General features: G+C 31.3%; 1 protein-coding gene across 1 annotated transcript in view; it reads left to right on the top strand.

Moving 5' to 3' along the window:
• KIF1B_3 (Kinesin-like protein kif1b) overlaps positions 1–25,299 on the top strand; it is a gene marked incomplete at its 5' end in the record, with an annotated part of 92,533 nt that overhangs the window by 11,882 nt on the left and 55,352 nt on the right. Inside the window, 13 exons of the mRNA XM_051218406.1 lie at positions 3,611–3,722; positions 5,242–5,385; positions 6,720–6,798; positions 9,051–9,266; positions 10,129–10,297; positions 11,973–12,045; positions 13,135–13,214; positions 13,892–13,983; positions 15,497–15,637; positions 16,800–16,835; positions 18,917–19,080; positions 20,314–20,425; positions 23,174–23,259. Coding sequence (XP_051073338.1) covers positions 3,611–3,722; positions 5,242–5,385; positions 6,720–6,798; positions 9,051–9,266; positions 10,129–10,297; positions 11,973–12,045; positions 13,135–13,214; positions 13,892–13,983; positions 15,497–15,637; positions 16,800–16,835; positions 18,917–19,080; positions 20,314–20,425; positions 23,174–23,259 — 1,504 coding nt within the window. The remainder of the gene's footprint in view (positions 1–3,610; positions 3,723–5,241; positions 5,386–6,719; positions 6,799–9,050; positions 9,267–10,128; positions 10,298–11,972; positions 12,046–13,134; positions 13,215–13,891; positions 13,984–15,496; positions 15,638–16,799; positions 16,836–18,916; positions 19,081–20,313; positions 20,426–23,173; positions 23,260–25,299) is intronic.

Here is a 25,299-nt window from a genome sequence, read left to right as displayed (position 1 = left end):
TTCTTATCTGCTCTAGTATAAAGCGTTTGTATGTGTGGCTAGATAACTGTACAATTAAATAGAATTTCGCATCAGACAGTTAATTTAACACTGATTGCTCGTTTTCCACATCATCTGACAGTCGTTAAAACACTGGCTATTTAACTAGTTCATAATGTCGACAATAAAATCTACAGTTTTGTTAATTAAGAACAAACAAACATCGTGAAGACGAAGTGAATTCGCCTTTGTTGAAATATACCATCTTTAAAGTTATAATACAATGTAATAAATACAACATGTAAAAGAGCTAACAAACAGATGACTTTACGTTGATATATGAATAATGTTTATTTGAATTCACTTGGTGTTGTTTTACTTGTATCTTCCCATAGTTAATTACGACTACAATTGATTAGTCTCATGTTGACATATGTGCATCCTATGCGGATGCCTCGATATAGCCTTAAGTCACAAGCTTTTTAAGCAAAGATGGATAGTGGATAGCAGTGGAATCCAGGACGCGCGTTTCATTCTATTTGGGACTCGTCAGCTGGATGTACCTGCATCCCAGAGATGATGTTCACTTCAGGTCTCGAACCCAGTACCGTTCGCTTCAAACGCCATCGCGTTATCCACTTAGCTACTGAGTCCTGATAGCCACCTGCTTGTGCGATAGGGTGAAGTTTAAATTCACTTGATGTTGTTTTACTTGTATCTTCCCATTATTGTGTTTATTTGGTTAAAATAGAAGTATATCGAGGAAAGTAACTGTCTGAAAAGTCATTTTGTGACATCAAACAGTGAAGTACTGGAAACACAACTCTCACAATTTTAACTTATAACATCATTTCAATATTAAATACCTTTATGCATTTGTTGAACATGAAAAATCGATATTTAAAAATCATTAGTAATAAAGGAAATAATTTCAGGTCAAATCGATCAGTAATTTCGATAGTCATTAATAATAATGACGAAGAAATCTTAACAAAATGAAGTCGGCAATTTGAAGCCTTATTCTCTCTCGGTATATATATATATATATATATATATATATAGCTTCTATTATAAGAACATTTTTATATAGTTTAGTAGTGAAGTACCACAGAGGATTTAAAATATTCTCCTCGATTAATCGATTTCATTCTTAGCTAATGATATTGCCTTCTAAATGAAGGAAAACATTAAACTTCACAGTACTGTTACATACATTTTAAGTTTAGTCTGAAATCATTGATATAAATGTAAGAAGTGAAAAATCAATATGTGCTATTGTGGTATGGGTTACTTATATCCACATAAGTAGTATATAACGGTGGTCAGGCATAGAATATATTTCAGTGGAAGATCGATGAAAGAAAGGGAATGGAACGCAATTGATATGAAAATACATGAACAATGAAATTTGAGACAATGAACTGACGTTTGCAAAAGGAACGATCAAGTTTGAGACGATGGATTGATATTTTGAAAATTAACTACTTACTATATGGTTCTCAGATTTTATTGAGATGCTCTGTAATTTCGTGTCAAACACATTCGATTGCTCTTACTCGTGTTCTTGTTCAGTACACTATTACGTCAGAAGTCAAATACTAACGGTTTACTGCCGTAAATAATTAAAGGAACCATATACAATTTTTCTATATCTCAATCCCTTGGAAATAAAAGTAGACACTCACTAGATTTATAAGTCATGTTAAAAAGACTATAGTTTATAAATAAACCCATGAATTACCTAATTTTAAATGAAAATAATTAAATAGAATAATAAACTAAGTAACCATAACAATACACATATTTTCTATGTAATGAATATATATAAGTGTCTCTATAGTCTCCATAAGAATTTCTAGCATTAGAAACACCAATCATATTTCATGAAGTCAAAATTGTATGTTTTAAAGTTCATTATCAACAAAACACATTGGAAACATGAACTGTGAATGAGAATAAATAGATACATCATAGCTTATGTCAGTTGGTTATGAAAACCGTAAATCTAATTCCTAACCTTAATTATCAACTGTGAAATATAATTCTAATTCCTTACACAGGTTTATAACCCTTATTTGGTCCTGGTTATTAGGTGGATACTCTCAAAGTTAGTCTGGTGTCGCTCAAAGATCGTCCATAAATTATAGTCTCACCAAATTCTTCTCTATAAAGTTAAATCAATAACATTGGTTACAATCATCTGGTCTTAAGATGTTAGTTTTCTTCATAGTTTAATCATAATAATCATTTAAAATTAAGATGAGAGAATTTGATCTAATTTGAATTGTATCCTTAATGATTTATATATGCATTGAAAAACAATGAAAATCAGAGGTTGATTTACAGACGTTTTGTCTTAGTTCCGGATTTGGTAAGATATGAAATCCTGGATAATTAGGTCTAACGCTGAATCCGATATCTATACCACTATTGTATCTTCCGATTAAGATTCTGTACGGGCCTACGGTAAGCAGTAATTACGGGAACGTTGAACATATCCTAATGCTAATGGGTTCTATTATGGGTTTGATAGAACGGTAAGTGTCACACAACACTTCGGTAATAATCAGTTAATAAAATGTAACACGGATAGAAGACACGAGTGTAGAGAAATTTGACAACCATCAAATCAGTGTCTGTGACTAAAATGTGGGCTAATGTTTCCTCGAAATAATGAGCCGATCTAAGTTAGACCATCATTGAAAACTTAGAAGCACTAAACGGCCGTTTTTTCCTAATATAGGACTCTTCAGTAGTGTGCATTTATGACATTGCAAGCAGTTAAATTTAATCTGGTTCCAGTTAAATCTAGTTTTAAATTAAAATATCATTTTATTATTGACCATCTGGTAATCAGTGACTAGTTTCTATATGAATTTTTGAGGTTTTACTGTTCAATCCATTTCAGTATTAGGGTAATTATTACATGTAGCTTTAATTCATCAGGTGATATTGCTAAGAATTAAAGATAATTGTGCTCAAATTCAATGGTTAAGAGAGTAACCAAGTAAGAAAATGTTGTAGTTTAGTAGAATTTTAATAATACTTCTCTAATATATTTGTTGGGGGTGATCCATAGTATTTCTCGAAAAAAAACCCAAAGGGACTCTGAAAACGCTGAGAAACATTTTATATAATCAGCATAACGTAGAAGTTTCTCAAATGCTTTTAGATAGTGGAGAGTTATGTATCACACTTCTGACTGAATGATTACCTATCCAGCTATTATATTAATAGGGTTCCAGAAACTTTCGGAAACTTAAGGCCATCTGAAATTCTATAAATACCCCCAATTTTCTGCATATAATCTAACCTTTGAGTAAAGCTTTCTTTCCACATTTTGCGCCTTTTTTCTCGTGTCCAAGTTGTCGTGTAAATTTAATTTGAAATTATAAGAAAAGTTTGGGAAACCGATTCAAATGTTTAGTTAGAATAGTTATCAATATTTCTTATTATTTTTTGGTTAACCTCTCCCCTTGTAAATGGTTAGCTACATTCAAAGGGTCATTGCCAGAGATTCAAGAAAATTATGCTAGATGTCAATAAATCCAAACCTTTATGTGTTATGTTGAGGACTAGGAACAAATTTACCGTTTATTTAAACTACTTTAATTTCTATTTTCCCTCACAGGACCGTTGCTGCTACTAATATGAATGAAACAAGTAGTAGATCACATGCTGTCTTCACAATAATTGTAACGCAAAAAATTGAAGATTTATCGTATGGTACAACAAGCGAAAAAGTGAGTTTGAATATTTATATGCTTCTGAATTAAAATGAGTTAAGATTTTAATAAGTATACAACTTTGAAAAGAAGTAGGAAGTGATATGTAACCTATTCAGGTGCGTTTGTGAAAGGTTTACGACATTTCACTGTACAAGTTACAAAAGAACCCAATCATAGACATTATGGTTGCTTACAATATGCATCGAAAAGAATATACATTATTCAGATGTCGATTCCTGAATTGCTAACATCTAACGGGTGACCACTATTTATAATCAGTTAACAACGTATGATGAGTTTTTATAATTACACTCTTATAATACGAAATCAAAAATTTCCTACAGTTTCTGTTAAAATCTCTTATTACAAAAACAAAACATTACGTAATCTTCAGAATTTTATCTGTCTATGATATTTTAATTATCTGCCCGATTTAATTACTTACTTACTTACGCCTGTTACTGCCAGTAGAGCATAGGTCGCCGACAACATTCTCCAACCCATTCTGTCCTAGGCCCTCTTTTCTAGTTCTATTCAATTCTTATTCATTCTTCTCATGTCTGTCTTGATTTCTCGGCGTAATGTGTTCGTTGATCTTCCTCTTCTTCCTTGGTCTTTAGGATTCCAAGTGAGGGTTTGCCTTGTGACGCGATTGGGTGCTTTTCTCAGTATGTGTCCAATGCTTCTTCCTGATTTAAAGTACATGAATTCATTAGATAAAAGTAAATAAGTATATATATTATTCCAAAAGATATGATTGCTACACATTTGATTACATATAATTTAGGAAACTCTAGTTTTTTTATTTAAATACATCTTACTGAAATGACATCATGTTTGTCAAAAGAAAAGACGTGTAATTTTCAAATGTTTGTTCAAAATGTTACCGAAATCACAAACAGTATTTAGTGGTGATGAAGTTCAGGTTTATAACATCAGTGTTCATGGCTCTTATGTTAATTACTTGCTTACTTACTTACTTACTTACGCCTATTAGTTCTCGTGGAGGAGCATAGGCAGCCCACCAGCATTCTCCATCCAACCCTGTCCTGGGAAATCCTTTCCAGCTCTTTCCAGTTGTTATTCATCCTTTTCATATCTGCTTCTACTTCCCGACGTAATGTGTTCTTCGGCTTTCCTCTTTTCCTCTTCCCTTCAGGATTCCAAGTTGGGGCTTGCCTCATGATTCAGTTTGATGATTTTCGTAATGTATGTCCTATCCACTTCCACAGTCTTTTTATAATTTTCTCTTCAGTTGGAAGCTGATTTGTCCCCTCCCACAGAAGGCCGTTGCTGATGGTATGCGGTCAACTCATTTTAACTAAGAGTAAATGAATACAATGAACTACTAAGAGATTATATTTATATACTACGTTAGATAAGAGAATGGTACTTGTTTACAAATCATCTGTTATTATTTATGTAAAACGATAACATGTCTGTTCAGAAGTAATTCTTTACTTAATGATTGTAATCTTGTTTTATTTTTCTTTTTAACAAAAAACTGTTTTTCGTATTCTTTTATTGATTTGAGGTCAGTAAAATAAGTCTAGTTGATTTGGCTGGAAGTGAAAGATCAGATGCTACAGGAGCAACTGATATTCGTTTAAAAGAAGGAGCAAATATAAATAAATCACTTACAACACTGGGAAAAGTAATTGCTGGATTAGCTGATATGGTTAGTTTTTAGATTGTATTCCCTCTCTGTATTGTTCAGATTTTATATATTGTTTAGTGTATTAATCAGATAAAGAACTTTTACATAACGGTATTTCACTTGAACTTCCATTTTTCTAATCATTAACTTTAAACACACAAGTAAATTATATTTCAACCGATGAATCAAATACAAGCTATTGCCCCTAACCAAAAATGTTCACAAACTGTTGAAATCAATTAACATATTGATGAATTGAAATGATGGATTCCAAGCCAAATTATATTACTAATATAAAAGTCAATACCCTAACTAGTTTGATTTATAGAGTAGTGATAAATGATAAAATTTACAGATTTATCAAAACTAAAGACTGAAGTCTATAATTCTATTGTCAAATCACAAAACAATATTTTAAAAGATGTTGAATGATATAAGAGTTTTTTAAATCATTATCTGATATTTATCAAGAAGAAAGGAACATATCAGTGAAACGCCTTTACATATGAAACATTGCAAGTTGGGATCAAAATGTTGCAGATGTTTTTACACTTAACTTTCATGTTCCAATAATATGGCGAGCTAATATTAGCTTCAAGATCAAGTAGTTTGTTTTACTATTATGTAGTTTGTCAATTTAACTGTAACCACGATAATTCATTACATTTCATCAATGATTTTTCAAAACATATATGAATAACATGTTAAAACGTTAAAGTACCTTTGTAACAAAATATGAATTGGGAAAAGAAATAAACTTAAACCATCTGAAGTTTTATTAACACTTTAAGTGAGAGTTTAATGTGATGTTTAACATTTTCGATTTTCAATGGTTGAACTTAGACATTAACACCGTTGGATGCCGGATCAACGGTCTAGAGGTTAAGCGTTCGCGCGCGAGGCCGAAGATTTTGGGTTCAAATTACGCATGTTGCATCGTGGATGTACACTGCTGAGAAGTCTCATACTAGGACGAAATGGCCGTTCAGTGCTTCCAGGTTTTCCATGGTGGTCTAGCTTCAATTGACTCATGATTTCAATCAAAAACTTAACAATCTCCACAATACCTAAACTGAAAATTTGTGTAATAGTAATTAGATTTCGAAATAACTAATAAAATAGAATGTAAGATGGAAAAGGTAAAAATTGTTATCGAGAAGCTGATCAATAGGGACTCTGTAATATGTAGTCACTTCTAGTTAGTACTAATTAACCAGAAATATCTTCATTATGAAATGTTTTTATGGTCCAGTTATTTTAGTGAAGATAAAGTTGATTTATTTCTTTAGTCTGATAAAGTGTATAAGACAAAAATGAAGGCATAATTTTTTGCTTTTTTTTAATTTCTGGTGTAGAGCTCAAAACGAAGAAAGAAGATTGATTTTATACCATATCGTGATTCTGTACTTACTTGGTTATTAAAAGAAAATCTTGGTAAGTATAAAAGTAACGAATATCATATATAACTTTTATTTACTTACTTTTTATTTAGTTATTTAAAAAGGTTGAACCCATGAGTCAATCTAAGCTAAACTACTATTGAAAACCTTGAAGCACTGGACGGTCGTTCCGTCCTATTGTGGGGCTCCTCAGCAGTGCGTATCCATGATCCCTAATATGAGATTCGAACCCAGGACCTTCTGTCTCACTCGTAAATGTCTAGCTTCAGTCGAGTCACCTTGCGCAATCATTTATCCATTGTCTGAGGTAGATACCTGTTTCTACCTGACACGGATTGGGCTCCACTGATCATCGTTTTTCATTAGAACTCTAGAAAATCCATCTTGAAGCTCACTGCTTGAATTCAACTACCAAAATTATTACAATTTCCACAAACCTCCATTCTAATAATTTATAAAAGTCATTGTTTACATAGATGATATTTCACTTGATTGATATGATTACATGTACTGTTTTTAATTGTAGACTTGTGATTTTGACAAAATTGTAAAGTTACAATCATGTAGTATGTTAGTATTTATTTCGCCGAAATGTTTACTAGAGAAACATGTTAATGTTTTTACCGTAAAAGCATTCGTATTGCTTTGAGCCCAGTAGCAATACGTTTGCTTATAAATAAAGAAATACAGTTGTTTAGATTAATAGTATATATCATGCTCTGTTTAATATTATCTCAAAATTGCTTACACATTCAGATTCATCGAAGCAACCAATAGTTAATATCATGAATGTGATTCAATCTGACTATTTAAATGTAAAATGAAATTTAGAGTAATTTCAGCGGTTGAAATTTAATTGGTTGCTGAAAAAGCTTAGGTCAGTTTGCTGAGTGAAACATTTGTCCATAAATTGACTAACGTTCATGTCTGTTCATTCAAAACGAATTAGGACGTTTCAAAAAAGAAAGGTTTCTCCACATTTTTTGAAGCTGTACAATGGTATTCATAGGGTTTTTTACATGAAGTAGTCTATAGTAAAATAGAGGAGCTGGACAGAATGATCAAATATTGTTACAATTATTCAAGTGAAGGTCAATGAAAATGAAACCCGAACTCTGTATACACAAGAGTCGCATTCAAACCATTCTTATACCGTGGTCTTAGTACTCGTTCCAATTTTACAAACTATAAGCGCTAATTATTACTTTCTTCTTCTTCGTCTTTATTAAGTAGACAGTCATTATCTTTTGTTCAATAGATTATAACTTTTTATTGCTTCCAAGATTATTAAATCACGTAAGCACTTGATGATTTTTCACACATGATCCCAACTATTAAAATCACTATAATATCCACAAATCCCCGGTCGGTTCAGTGGTCTAGTGGTTTAGCGCTCGCGTGTGAGACCAATATGTCCTGTGTTGGAATCTCGCGAGGTGAGATCGTGAATGAGCACTTCAGAGGAGTTCTGTACTAAGACAAAACGGCCGTCTAGTGCTTCTAGGTTTTTCATGGTGATCTAGCTTTGATTTATTTATGATCTCAACCATTAAAATTATTATAATATCCACAAAACCCTTCTGACATAAATATTAGTACAAAAAGGGCACCAACAACATATTGGTCACACAAGTCACTTGATTTGTGTGTGAGGTGTGATACTGTCTGGGTGCTCACACCGAAGCAGAAAAATCACGAGATACCGAAGGTGGTTCTTTTGGCACACTGATTAGGTGGACCACAGTGTGAATTAGGTATAGAGTGAAGTAACCACCTCCATAACCTGACAGTAACCATTAATAGGATTTAATAAGTGATATATATATTATATAACGGAAATAAACGTTAAGAAAGACTTGATCTACATATACACTTGATTGAGTCATTAGATGAACAAGAACAAACATATGATCTATAAAATAATAAGATACTATTAAAATATCTCTCCTTTACAAGATAAAAAGTAAAGTGTATACAGTATTATGGTTGAAAATGATTAGAGAAATAAATAAATTATGCCTTGATATAATTCATTGTATTTAACCATTTAAAATGTGTAATATGCAAAGAGTTAATTCATTATAGTGGCAAACAGATTAAAATATTCTTGCCTAATACAGATTGTTTCTAGAAAGGAGTAATAAACTGGTGAAATTCGCATTTTGGAATTATCAGTAATAAAAACCATTAACAAAAAAAACTGCTCATCAACTAAAAGATGGTTTTTATTTATTCAATAAAGTAATTATTATTACTTTGTACTTTTCACTTTACATTTAACAATAGGTGGAAATTCACATACAACAATGATTGCAGCCTTATCACCAGCGGATGTAAATTTTGATGAAACTTTATCAACTCTACGTTATGCAGATCGTGCTAAAAGTATTGTATGCAAGGCAATTATCAATGAAGATCCAACAGCAGTTTTAATTAGAGAATTAAAAGCTGAAGTAGCACGTTTAAAGCAAATTCTGAAGATGGAAGATCAAATGAAAACCTGTAAGATTTTATTCGATGTTATCAAAAGTATACTATAAACTAATGTTAACTTATAAACTTTATTTAGAATTTTTATCGTAATTTTTGTGATTGTGAAATCGTACTTCAGATTAAAACAAACAAAGCATCTAACTCTTACATAAGTGAAACACTAGAAGATACACTCACTGCCTTATTAGAGATAACTTAACATTATATTGTCGAATTCTTGATTCTGTGAAAAGGTCAGTCATCTAGGTTATGTGATCTATAAATGAAATAATTGGATTTGAAATGTCTTATCTTAGACCTATGTACCGGTATTAACTCACTAGCCTGATAATATATATAACTGTCAAGCTGATTACTTCTCAATGCTTTTAAAACTGATTACTCGACTTTGAAGTGATAAATACTAATTTTAAACTTAAACTTTGAGCTCATTTGACACATTAGTGAAAAAGGTGTAAAATTACAAAAGCCTAAATTTTGAAAATACACTTTTGCCTTAGAGTTTTTAAAGACTTATTCTATCTCTATGACTTCAGATGTTGAATACCATATACTATAAATACTGTCAAGATTTATTAACTCATGAAAGATATCTTGGAACAATTCGTACACTTATATTTATACAGTTTGTCATATCTATGAAGAAATCACTTCATCAATGAAAGTTATTAAACTATAGTGAGATTATCTTATATCTTCTATGATTTGACTACTATTCATTTACGTTCAAATTACTTAGGTATCATTACTCGACTACTATTTTTTAACCAATTTTTACAAGTCGCTCATGTTTTATGCAAATTAATAATATAAACAGAAACGATGGTTTAATTATTCAAATAATTCATTCAATGTATTTACTATTTTTCAGCTATTACCATTGGAACTTCACCTATAACAAATCAACATTCTACAGAAACATTTATATATGAAGATGAAACAACTTTAGAAGCATTAAAAGCTTCTGAAAAGTTAATTGCTGAATTAAATGAAACAATGGAGATGAAACTTAGAAAAGCTGAAAAACTCAGAGAACAAAGGTGTGATTATGAGTAAAGTTTAATAAAATATACTTAAAATATTGCTATCCTACAGTCCATAATGAGACTGTAACTCAGTATCTATAGGTATGAACATTAATGAGTCGATCATTAATCTCTTGAATCTAGACCACCACTAGCTTGTATAATGGATACTATATTATTAAAAAGATTTTTATTTTCCCGTGGTTCATATTCAGAGTTTTATCTAATCGGTTTCTATCAAAAAGGAAAGTTTGTCATAGTCTAAAATCGTAAATTTAGTTATGTATATGTTGGATTATGATTATCAATGTAATCTATGACTCATATTTCTTGTTATAATTGACTCATCAAGTAGATATTTGCTCTCCAATATTAGAGACAGTCGTTCAAGATGTATCTATTTGAAAACACGCTGATCAAATACAGTCCTGAATATTGAATGAATTATATTCATAACTTAACACGGTTTACAGACGAATGTTCCTTCTTTCAAAAATACAATATTATAGCCTTTAAAAAATTAGATTATTAAATGGTTTCTTTGACTAATCACAACAGTAATGCGCGGTTATTTTTACATTTGAAAAAAAAGATACTCTATATCATCGTTGTTAAGATAATTCCCAAAAGTATGTAGCCTTTAGAGTTCTAAACGAGAGTAATTAAAATAATCAGACAGGGGTTTTGTGGATATTATAGTAATTTAATAGTTGAATTCATGAGTCAGCTGAAGACAATGGTGGACGGTGGAGCAATTTAGCGGGTTGGATGGAATTAGACATTAACACTGTTAGATGCCGGTTCAGTGGTCTGCAGGATTAGAGTTTGCGCACGAGACCGAAAGTTTTGGGTTTGAATCTCATGAGGCGGGGTCGTGGATGCGCACGACTGAAAAGTCCCATACTAGCACAAAACGGCCATCCAGTACTTCCAGGCTTTCCATGGTGGTCTAGGTTCAATTGACTCATGAATTCAACGATTGAATTAAAATAAGTTATATTATACAACTTAGGTGATACGACTAATCAGTAGAAGCGAAGAGACAAAAAAGAATAAATTAATATTAACCATGAAAACAAAACGATCAGTGGTTGAATCAGTCAGTCAAACGTAAATACAAGTGGTTTAAACAATCAATGTTTATGTAAATAAGTGGAATAAATGTGAAGGCGTATATACGCATAATATCATACAAACTCATTTATCGGAATGCTTTATAAATGTCAATTTAATGGATGTATACTCAAATTACTACAAATTAAAATAATACTATCCATTTATCAAATAGTTTAATTTATAGGTTTTGAATGATTTGAATGTTTACAATTCTGTGTGTGGGTAATTTTACTCATATAATTATAAATGTTGACTGATAGACGAAACGTTTAACCAAATCAGACAGAGATTTTAACATTTCCAACAATTTTTTTTAATGTGATGAATTGGGAATACGTTTATCGTAGTTTAGAATTATATAAATTACGTGTTTATATTAATCTAGCATTCATTATGATATAGAGATGTATGTAATCTGTTAATGACTAGTTACCGCGGTTCAGTTTCAATGAAAAATTTGTTTCATTTAAACCATATTTAGCTTAATTCTAGTCAATGACAACTTTATTATATTCTAGCAAGTTGGCATACATTTCATGGTAGTTTCGCCTCATTTTTGCTATTTGTTTTTTAGAGAAAATGAATTAATGGAAATGGGAATAGCTATTCATGATGGTGGTGTCAGAGGTGTATTTTCTCCAAAAAATGTATGCATATTTAAACTGTTCTGGTGAATTAAGCATTTGTTCTAATGATATTTATTAATATTAATTTTTTCATGAATTCGTATGATTTTTATTTGACTGAATTTACAGATCTGGACTACTGGATCCTAATACAATAGTTTATAGATATAGTGTTTCCTGCAGGAACTTAAACCCTGGGTCCAAGCCCTGTCATAATTGTGATTGTGTATCAGTAAAATGTCTGAAAGTAGGACAAAAGAGATGTACAATGCCTCTTGACTTTTATGGTTTCTCACTTGAGGTCAATCGAAACCGTCTTGGAAATCATCATTTAATCATCCTAATACGATTTAATGCATTTTTTAGCTCCAAAAACACCAATAAGTATTGATTTCTATCAGCATTTAGCAACTAGACTTCAGTAGCCAGAGCTAAACAAGTCTATTATTGGGAAGTATGTTAAATCATCTAACATCGTCTGACGTGGTGAAATTGACCATTTCGAATGTAATACATTAAATACGTCCCACAATGAAAATATGTTATCACATAAACTTGTCTTGGAGTTAGAACAACACTTATTTCTTTTTAATTTACCTACTTAATCTATGGTATGGAATGTTTCCAGTTCCATTCATGTAGCAGTTGTGTTACCAATTGTCTTACTTAATTTAAACGAATAATAATAGTGATTTAAAAAAAGGATAGAAATATGTAGGCAAAATTTACATTTTTTTAAACCCAAAAACATGTCATTTATGATGATTTGCCTTTGTAGTTCCATAGAAAACAAGCTAATTACTTAGAAACTCAGTTTTCAGACCAGAGGAAATATCTAATTGTTAGTATAATAAAGTAGGCTTAGAGATTGTGACCTGTTCTACACTAAACGTAAATGATCCGTCTACAAAAGAATTGCACTTCATTTATATAAATCCTTATTAGTAAAACAAAACTGGTTGGTGTATATTTCAAACAGTCAAAAGATTACCATCCTATATTGATCCATTTCATTATAATTTACTTATCTAATAAATTAAACCACGAAATTTACTAACATCAGTTCTTTATTTTTGTTTTATTTATTTCTATTCGTTTTTCTTTTCAAAGACCCCACATTTAGTGAATCTGAATGAAGATCCAGCCATGTCAGAATGTCTTATTTACTATCTTAAAGAAGGAAAAACTATGTAAGTTCTTTAATGGAAAATTTCGATAATTATTCAGCAAATATTCTTATGAACCAGTTACATCTTATGGAAAATACAATAAATACTGAATCAAATGTTACATTCAAAACTTTTACAATTAACATTCATTACTCTGATCACTTCAATAGGTTTTATAAATGGAGATAAACTATTTGTTTAGTGCATTTATCTATTGAACTAAATTGAAAATAGATGCTATGAATGATGCATCTTGTTTTCTTGGTCAGTTATACAATATCAACTCACTGAAGACACTGGTGTACGGTGGCGCAACTTCGTGGATTGGTTGAAGTTGGACATTAACACCGTTGGACGCCAGTCGGCTCAGTGGTCTAGTGGTTAAGCGCTCGCGTGTGAGACCAATATGTCCTGTGTTGGAATCTCGCGAGGTGGGATCGTGTATGAGCACTTCAGACGAGTTCTGTACTAGGACAAAACGGCCGTCCAGGTTCTTCATGGTGATCTAGCTTCGATTGACTCATGATCTCAACTACTAAAAATCATAATAATATCTACGAAATCCCTTTCTACATTGAATTTATTCAAATACTATAAACTCATAGTAACCAGTATATTATTCAAAACCAGTACTTTCGGTTCACATACTTTTTAAAAAAAATATTTCATATCATCATAGTTTATCTTTTATTTTGCAGAGTTGGCCGATTGGAATCTGAATCAAGAGTTGATATTGGATTAAGTGGTCCATTTATTCATAATGAACATTGTATTTTCTATACTGAAGGAAGTAAGTAGATTGTAAATCAATTCAAATGAATAAAAATTAAAAGATTTACAAATAAATAGTTTATCAGAGATTTAAATTGTCTCATCTAAATAAATAGTTTGTATTAAAGTTACTTAAAACCTAAGGGTTCTTCAGCTGATGTAATCCAACTATAAAATTCAACTCTAAATGTAACTACATTTTAGAAATTATCTAACTAAATAATAATCATGAACATGTTTGTAACTTCTGTGCAGATAAGTTCATGAGTTTTATGATTAGTAGAGTACAGCTGTATCATAAGTGAAATACTCACCATTGATGATGTCTTATAATTGTTGTGCCAATTTTCTCAGTAATCTGCAGTTAAAGACTTAATGGGGCGATATTTTATTTGCCAAATAAAAAAAAGCAGAAAAAGTTCTGAAGTTAATTCATTCTGAAGTCCTGAATGTACAGTACTAAGCGAGTTCTAAATTTAAATAAAACAGCTATCCACTGCCAACTGCCTGTCGATGATTTTCGTATGGTTAATTAAGAGTTTCAACCATATTCTTCTCTAACAATCATATCGGATAGACTAATACATGATAATATTGACGGAAAAATATCTATTTTAATGAAAACAATTATGGATGATATACATATTAAAGTTATAATCAACATGAATCATTCATATAAATAACTCATTCACCAGCTTTTATATAATATACAATACATCAAATTTATAGCGAAATGCTTTAAATAAGCCACTTGTTAGATTTTCAATAGTAGTAAATGTCGTTTAAAGATCCCCCATCATATTTAAAGATAGTTGTTTGAACGAAGAACATTCTTTTTAATAAATTCTATTCAGGACCTATTATCCAAATTAATAATCCGAAAAATGGCTAGGTTAAGGGCAAAGTACATCGTTTAAAGTATGTTAAACAAAATACAATAAAATTGTTAATGTTAATATGACTCATATAGAATGTTAACTTGAATCTGTGTATGTGTCAAGTAAAATTTAAGATCCATGATCAGAATAAATAGGGGTCAGGTAGGGTGAGAGAAATAATAGTGCAATTACAATTCGGTCAAATGTTTAGTGGAAGGCTATATTGTGTGAAAAAGGAGTAAGACGTTATAAGGAGGGATAAATACGAAGTGAATGAATTATGTATAGGGGAGATTAATAATTATGGTTAACCAATAATAATGATAATAATAATAATAATACAAAGATTTGTGAATAAAGATAACAGAGACAATTACAATTGCTGAGATCATGAGTCTATTGAAGCTAGATCACCATGGAAAACCTGGAAGCACTGGACGGCCGTTTCGAAGATATTCTTTTATAAGCTTAAAATTATTCTGTCCATGCAGTATTGTAAATAATGTATGATAGTAACGATACGAAGAATAAGTATTGAATTAACGATAGTTGTGAACATATTTTTTTAAAGAGTAGAAGTAATGTTTATCATTTCTTTAGTTTTATTCTATAAGATAAAAAAAATGTAATCATTAACTTTCCATTGGTTTATAGGTATGGTTGAATTTGAGCAGCTTAATGAAGCTGAATGTTATGTAAATGGAAGTCTAGTTACAAAACGCATTCAACTTCATACAGGAGCTCGTGTAATTTTAGGCAAAAGTCATGTGTTTCGTTTCAATCATCCACTTCAAAGTAAGTTATGTGAAATGATTGAAATTTAAGAGAGAAGTAAAACTAAACTTCAACTTTTCAAGAACAATACATTCAATAAAGAAAAATTATTTGTTTCATTTCTTTTACATATACAGGAAACTTCTTTTCAAAGAGTCATCACATCTATCATTCTGATTACAATTTTAGTAAGAGAGTTCAAAAGATTAAGAATGTCTATTTCATTCAATTGTATACACTATCTCCATATAATAATTTGACTAAATCACTACATTCATTGTGAATACTGAATGATTATATATATATATATATATATATATATATATATATATATATATATATATATATATATATCCATTGCCTCAGATTTCATTGCTCATGAGTTTTCATACCGCTCACGTTCTTTCCTCATCGATTTTCTACTAAAATACATTCTATGCCTGACCACCGTTATATACTACTTGTGAGAATATAAGTAACCCACACCACACTATCGTAAATAATTGACGATAAATTCAATTCATCATTCAAAAGTTTATAGTTAGATAGTTTTTAGCAAATCCATGAGGATAGTTACAGGAAATAAATTTTCCTTAAGTTGATTAAGAGTCATAAACGGTTTATCTACAACATTCATCGAATGTCTGCCCACCTGCATACTGCAACAATTATAAATTATAATCAAGTATTTATTGGTTCATTCCCGTGTTACAGAATTTCGTTGATACCTAAACAGTACATGAACAGAATTTGAAGTAGAAACCATTGTGTAGTTTTACGATATTTTTCTATATGAGCTCATGTCAGTTGAAGAATTATAGCAAAACCAGGGTGAAATAAGCAACAAATTATCAACAACTATGTATTCAGATGTCCAAAATAAAATGAAACTAAAGATCTTCAAAACTCAGGGAGAATTCATGACGGAAATTATCTTTATCTCATTCGATTCATTTCTTTCATTTTCATCATATAAGTATGTGAAGAAAAGTGCTTATGATCAACTGAATGAAAAAAATTTGAATAACTTTAAACCTCAGGATTGACGTTCATTCACTTTTAACTTCAGTCAATTTTTGACCCATTATATGTCGTTGTCTATACTTTCCTTTCCGTAATTTAACGAAAATCAGGATGTAAGATAAGCATTGATGAAATCTATTTTGTAATAATATGTTCACAGGTCGCGAGAAAAAGAATCTTCCCGTCGATATGTCAGGTGAGTCTAAGTTAATTAAAAATTAATCAAATGATTTGCATTATTTATTTTCAAATTTTGTACCAAAATAGTGAAGATAAAATGGTATGTCTGAACAATGAATCTTGTCGTATAGCTCCCAGTGATTTAATTCATTTTTTACTGAACGACGGTTGAGGAATAAATAGTTATAAATATTCCTTCGTTAATGTAGTGTTTTCTGATAAATTCACTAAGTTCGAATAGGGACCAAGAACTAATGAGATCGATTATATTAGGGTTATTGGAGAATTTTTCAAAGAAATATTTATAATATCAGAAGGGGTTTTGTGGATATTGTAGTAATTTCAACAGTTGAGATCATGATTCCATTGAAGCTACATCACCACGGAAAACCTCGAAGCACTGGACGGTCGTTTCGTCCTATTGTGGGACTCCTCAGCAGTGCGCATCCAAGACCCCACCTCGCGGAATTCGAACCCAGGACCTATCAGCGCTTAACCACCAGACCACTGAGCTGGAATCCAACAGTGCTTCCAGGTTTCCCATGGTGGTCTAGCTTCAATTGGCTCATGATAAAAGGTTGATTTAAGAATTTTACTCGTAGTTTTAAATGAAATCTAAGTTGTTGAATTATTTAATGAATTTTTGGCTACTGTAATCAGTCTAATTCATTTCACTAATAAGTGGTTAAATGTTGATTATTAAGACTTACGTTTAAACAAATCCTTCAAGTCGTGGATGCGTACTGCTGAGGAGCCCCACAATAGGACGAAACGGCCGTCAAGTGCTTCCAGATTTTCCATGGTGGTCTAGCTTCAATTAACTCATGATCTCAACTGTTGAAATATTTATAAGTTGACTAAAGCTGAAATGTACATCAACGAGTATATCATTTCATCTTGAATTTGATTGTATATTGTTTATTAGTCTATATAATTCATGAGTTTCAAACATAAACGACAAAACTATCCTTTATATCTTGTATTTAATGGGTCTTCAGTTTATACCATTCTATGAATGATATTGTATCCAACATTTTTATGTATATCCGTTAGAGAGAAAAGATTTCAGGATTTGCGATGATGAGTAAATTTTGGATTGTTAAGTTAATGAACAGTATAGTGATCGGTAAATAAGGTGAAGTGATTTAATTTATGTTGCTGATGAACGCTATAGAGGGTAAAAGTTTGATTCAGTTCCTTCTCAAAATAAACTGTTATTAAAAAGCAAAATACAGGTCACGGGAATTGTTTTTTTCCTGTGAAATAGAACTACTCACATACAAAATATGGAGCACAAAAGTAAGTATGAATAGATACTACTTGAAAATAAATTGGAAAATCCAAGTTTCGTAGATCACTCATACGCCAATCACATTGGGACCTGTTGGTAAGACTTAGATTTTTTAATAACAACGTATTTGCAACTTGTTAGCTGAAGTTTAAAGATGGCTGTGAGACCAAAATAGCTTTCGATTTCAGTACATTTAACTGTACTCAATAATTATAAGTTCAATGTCTCATGTTGTTATACGTTCATCAACTTATCATCTCAGTCTTATTGTATCACTAATATGACTTTTGTTATCATGGAAAATACTTAATAATAGATTTGATCGTGGCACGAAATTCGAGATTATACTGCAATAGATTAGATACTCGATCGATACACTGATGCTGAATGAACCGCATTATACCCAAATACATGTTTCATTACCAGAATACAGGACCGAATTATAAGCTGAGTAGTAAATCACTTGACACAGTCAGTTTACACCCAGTGAATCTAGAGTGGAAATCAGTCTTCTATGTATAAAGATATACTATATAGTAGTTGACATGGAGAAGCCTATTTATCCTTCTTCACTGGTCGATCACAGCTCAATATGACGCGTTACATGAATTTTATTATCGTAACTTTAATTTTTAAATGTTCTAGTGTTATTCACAGATTAGGTAGATAACTAAAGTACCAATGTTTTTATGGCTGTTAATTACCACTTTTCATTAACAAAGTTTATTTTCTTAATACTGTCTTTAAGATAACCTAATTTTAATGTTAATAACCCATAAGTTCAATCTCTATGAAAAATATTTCAGCAAGTGTTACAGAACCAATTGACTGGAATTATGCTATCAGTGAATTATTAGAAAAACAAGGTGTTGATTTAAGAAAAGAAGTTGAAAATCGTCTAATACAATTAGAAGAACAATATCGTCGTGAGAAAGAACAATCTGATCGATTATTTGCTGAACAGCGAAAAGTATGTATTACTGATTAAAAGGTGTAAAAATAAACGTGTGAACAACTGTAATAAAATAGATACCTTTGAAGATGGCACTTAAAACAGTAGAATATATAACATTCCATCACCAGTTCCCGTATGCTGCCATATCCTATAGCTCTTGATACTGTTTATACTCTCATAAACAATAATGTGAACAAACGTTTTGCTGGCTGAGCACTGCGATTCTTTTAGTTAAATGTTTGATGGTCGCAGTTGATCATCAGGAAAAAATGAAACTAGGATTTGTTATGGTTAGAACTTACCAGTTAAATGTATGTGCAAATTTGATCGATGTGATACTCTGGAGATTCGTACCCTCGATTTAATCCCACATACTATCAGAACTAGAGATAAGGTGTCGTATCATTGTATGCTACATAGTGACCAATTAGTATGTATGTTCTGGTCTTATAGAAGAATTTTATAAAGAGAAAGTTCCAAAGCGGTGCGCTGTGAACTAATATTTTATGAGACTAGACGTCAGGTCATACTAAAAACTTATGAAGTATGTGAGTAAATGTTTTGGTGAACTGATCTTTCTAAATGTTCATAGGTGTTCTAAATAGTTGACTTTTATCATCTTAAATCATTGCATAGTATCATATAAGTTTCTCTTCACAAAAATAATTATATTTGACATAAATATTTCACAAGTAATCATTTGTTATCCGAACCGGTAATATTGAATTCCTGTTACAGTACAATACAAATTCAACGATTTTACAAATGTGTAAATTGATATAACATGATGTTGTCTTTAGTACCGTTTGTGAAAGAAACAACCGTATTGTGATGTTTATTGCTTATGTTGACAGATGAAAGTAATATGTAACAACAGACGGAAGTGGAATGCCTGTCCACAGAAGATAGAAATGAAGAGAACAGGAAAGAAATAAGAGAGCAATAGAAATAACAACAGAATTAAAAGAATAATCGAGTATGTAAAGGACAATACAAAAAAGATATGAAAATGATGTATTTAATGTATGATTTTCATATTTTACAAACGCAATATGTGATTTTGCGTTAAACAACTAATTGGTCTTCCCCACTCGGGTTCTCGTTCACTTTTGTTAGTTATCATAAAATTCGGTTTTTATTAGCGGTCTTTACGATACTATTCACTAACAGTTACATTTATATAATTTATCAACTGTGAGCAATTTATCTAGTAAATAATTCTGGTTTAATATTTTTTATCTTTATAAGGAGTATGAAGGTCGAATACAAAGTTTGCAAGAACAAGTTGAACGTCATTCAATGTTAGAATCTACGATCCAGGGAGAAATAGTTGGTGAAACGGAACATAATGAAAATATATGTAAGCCATATAATTGAAATTATTTTCCATGAAATTACTAACAATCGACTGTCTTGATTATCAGTATGAGGTTGTGAAGATTGTTGAGTTATTGGTTGAGATCATGAATCGATCAATGTTAGACCACCACTAAAAACCTGGAATCACTGGACGGCCGTTTCGTCATAGTACGGGACTCCTCAGATGTGCTTGTGCACGATCCCGCACGCGAGATCCCAACACAGGACCTTTGGTTTCCCGCGCAGACATTTAATCTCTAGACCAATTATGTTATTGTCATGGATGTGCACTGCCGAGGAGTCTCATACTAGGACGAGATGACTGTCTAGTGCTTCCAGGTTTTCAATGATGGTTCAACATTAATCGATCCATGATCTCTATCAATAATTGTCTTGGTATTTGATCTAATCCTAATATTATTCATTCATCAGATATTATTAGTTATATCCTAACAAATCATCATTTGTGACAGATATTTGAATTTGTTCGCCAAAATTCTCAGTATTTAGATGTTTCTGAGATTAACTAGCTTTTTCTCCCCTAAAAATCTGATGGGACTGATATTTTGTTAAAAGGAACAAGTAATTATCTTCGATGCTGAAATGCGTATTCTGCGGCTAAGTGGCAACTTAAGACTTTATTATAAATTATTTCTTGTACAATTTGTCTACCTTAAAGTTAGTAATAATAAAACTTTATATGTGATGATTATGATTGACAAGTTTGAAGGCAAATAATACTTAATGAACTAGATTAATGAAATAAATTCGAGTTTTAATAAGTTGGTCGTATATAAAGTTTCTTATCCTTTTACTAGTGATGTGAACAAAGGCTTTGTTACATTTATTGATACATGGAATGAGATTAAATCTGTTTAGTATTTCCTGATTGTCAAGAATCCTTAAAAAGTTAGAAATAACAGCGAAGTACTGACTAGATGTTCTTAGTTCATCGTTCTTTTACGTAATGGCCTTCATTATTTACCTTTTTCAAATACGAACGTCATGATATGTTCTTTCTAAATTAATATATTTCATTATGATTTCACATTGACAATTTTTTATATTTTGATGGAACAGCTTTAACATTAGATGCCATGACTTGAATAAAATGCTGATACTGTTACTTGTTCGACTATTTGTTATGATTGCAATATAAACTGCTATTCAATACTTGATCAGCGGAACAGTATCGAAATATCTCGGTGTACTGGTTGATAGCTTATCTAAATGACATCACCAGTTACAATGAAATATATCCCATTGTAAATATCAGGTCAATAATTCGACCTAAATTCACCTAACTGTCAACAGTTAATATTAATTAATTATTAATTTAATAGGTTTTCATTGAAATCACTAACCGATCAACTTAGACTACCATCGAAAATCTGAAATCACTGGACAACCTTTTCGTCATAGTATAGGATTCGTCAGCAGGTGCATCCACGGTCAGGCAAGTGGGATTGAAATTCAGGATATTCGGCACGCATTAACCCCAGACAACTTAGCCGGTATCTATATTAAATAAATTCACGATGTTGCGCAATGGGTAACTGCCACACACCACTGTTCACGACTTCTCACTAGAACTCTCAGAATTACCTCTCGGAGCTAGTCACTAGTGGTCATAGGATAATTTTCAATTTGAGGTTGTAGAGATTGTTGAGTTTCATTGAAAGCATGAATCATTCAGTGCTTCCAGGTTTTCAATGCTTTTCTAACAATGAGCGGTTCATTATTTCAGTAAAATTCATCAATCTCCACAACCACAAACTGAAAATTTAATAGACGTATGTTATCAACAAAATTAATACATCAAACTATTTAACTAACAACTATAGCTAATTACTGAAGTATTTATTTTGCTCCTTCCCAACCGTATGCTATTAACGAATCTGGTAACTACAAAAATTGTACAATCGCAAACATGTATATTTATTTTACAGGATGATAAGTATACATATATACAGCTTCGAAAATGAGTTTACCGAAAAGAGAACTCTTCATGAAAATTATGAAATATCTGTTGTATTACTTAATTGCATTTAGTAGTCTCTATTTTAAAAGATAATTTACAGTTGGATGTGCTGTCGAGGCAGAATTCTTAAAATTACTATAATATCCACAAAAACCCCTTCTGATACTAATCAAGAGGTATTTTCTGGAGTTCTAGTGACAAGCAGTGACTAATGGAGTTCAACCGGGTCTGTTGTGAGATAGTAACTCACTGAAGACAATGGTGAACGGTGGCTCAATTTCGTGGATGAGTTGAAGTTAGACATTAACACCGTTGGATACCGGCTCAGTGGTCTGATGGTTAGGCGTTTACTCTCGAGACCGACATATTCTAGATTCTTATATCGCGAGACGAGATCGCGGATGCGCACTGCTAATGAGTCCCATACTTTGACAAAACGGCCATCCAATTCTTCCAAGTTTTCCATGGTGGTCTAGCTTCAATTGACGCATAATCTCAACTATTGGAATTATTACCCTTTAACTTATTTCTCGATTATTTAAAAATATTTACCAGTTATATACTACATTATTTAACTATGCAAAAATTTCATTGAAGTCTGTTGCTTTATTGGTCTGGTCAAATATTTTTCTACGTTGAACTTCCTCAAATCTCAATATAAGTTTATTATTAACTTTAATTTTTGAACTAAACACCATTTGATCACATAGATCATTTATATCAAAGATCTTATTACTTCAAAATAAAAAAATTCTTTTTCTTAATTAGATGATTGTAAATGGGGAGATCGTGAATATGAATTAGCTCGATGGGTTTTTAATAAATGGACTAATCATCAATTTACATCACTACGGGTAAACTTACTCTTTAATATTATAACGTAATGTTATAATTTGCCTGGTATAAAATTCTTCTTAAAATTTTTAATCTAAGATGTTATTAGGAATCTATAAGATGTATGAAAGGGAAAGAATAGTTTGATGTTTAGTTAAAGATACCACAGTTCATTTTTTCCCCAACTTATACTAAGTAATACTATTAAGTTATAAAAATACCAGCTTGTAAGTGGAACATTTATGACGATTTTTATTCTGTCTTAGGTATTATCGATATGGATAGATGCAAAACATTATTATCATGGAAATGAAATTATTAAATTAATAAGAGTCATATACTCACCAAATATCTACATCTTCAAATGATACACGATCTAATCAATATTAGTATCATAGTTTGAAAAAGAAAACGTTTCACAATTGATTGATCACTGGGTGGTGATCAATGTCATGTCTGTCAAGTCCTTAATAGTGCGGATAGAATGTTGTCGATCAAGTTGCAATGTGGCCACTAGTCTAGGTGACTTGACATTGCGTGCACTATGTTAAGATTAGATGGTGGTTGGAGGTAGTCAACAGGAAACCCTGGACCCTGATACTTGGTACTCGTCAGCATTGTGTACCTGTAATATTGAGGGAACTGGTACTCCCTGACGGATTCGATCCCGCGTCACCCAGCTTCATAGTCAGAGACGTTACCACTGGGTTTCCTGTCGACTACCTCCAACCATCATCTAAAGAAAACGTTTATCTACCCTTTCACTATTGAGAAAATTGTGTTTACTGAAACTAGTAACGAGTTCATTACCTGTCAATGGCCTTCAATAACTTAATACATGATCTTTTATTTACTCCATTTAAACTTACATTATACAATTAGATACATACTATTTCGTACAGTAAATAATAAGCTACTTAACAAAAGTAATTTTTATTTTATTCTTATAAATATGTAACATTAATCTAACAACAGTTTGTTAATACAAGAATTTCATTAGTTTTGTCCGACCTTTTCAAGATTTAAGACTAATCGAAGTTCTGTAAATGTGATTATTTAAAACTTACGCAAAAAGATTTGTGGCTTCTCCTTTATAAATCAACTGTGCAAACATAAATGTAACGGTGTATATATAGAGAGATTATATCCTATCATTATCGTCTGTCATCTTTCTCAAATCTTTATTCTAATCATGTATTAAATGTACACAATCTCATCGTAACTATTCATTTAGAATTCCGGTAATAAGTTTCTTATTTGAAAACAAACATACAATTTTACCTAATAAATTAATGACTAAACCTATTTTACCAAAGTAAAAGGGTTAACATAAAGAACAGCGAGACTATAATTTATGGACGAACCAATTACGTATAAGATAACAGGTTTAGGATTTTGACGCGAAATTCACTCATTCATTCGGATAAATAATTTTGGCATTATAGCTTATGTTAGTTATCAACTGTAAATCATAATTATAATTCCTCATACAGATTTATAGGCCTTCATTTGGTCTTGGTTATTAGGTGGAAATGTTCAAGGTCAGTTTAGCGTCGCTCAAAGATCGTCCATAGATTATAGTCTCATCTAAAGAACTATTGAAATGTCTACATCTATTCAGTGAATAAATTGATTAGTTTCATAAATCAAGACTTTCTAGTACAAATTCAAATCAAAGACCAGTACTAATCATTACCTGTGTATTTTATTCAAATTAATGACAGTATTTACAATCCATAGAATGATTATTTCCAAGGAAATCACTAGGAAAGTAAGTATGAAACTTATTGTTCAGCATAGTAAACATTTGTAAACTAATGCTCTATCATAATTTTGTAGCTTTCTGTAAGTAAAAAGGTAATTTATATTTTTATCTTTCATTATTGAAAATATACGTTAGCATTTTATTAGCGAGTTAGTTTTTTACGGGATAGGGTCATTAACCTCTTACCCAACCCTCCTCATTTATCCGGGTTTAGGACCGGCAGTATGCCTAGAGAGGCTCCAGGCAGGGTTGAAAACACACGTAAACTAACCAAAATATTGACTTATAATATTGA

This window comes from Schistosoma haematobium, chromosome 1 (assembly GCF_000699445.3).
Source record: "Schistosoma haematobium chromosome 1, whole genome shotgun sequence".
In the NCBI taxonomy this organism is placed as follows: Eukaryota; Metazoa; Platyhelminthes; class Trematoda; order Strigeidida; family Schistosomatidae; genus Schistosoma; species Schistosoma haematobium.
This window is presented reverse-complemented; position numbering and strand designations above follow the sequence as displayed.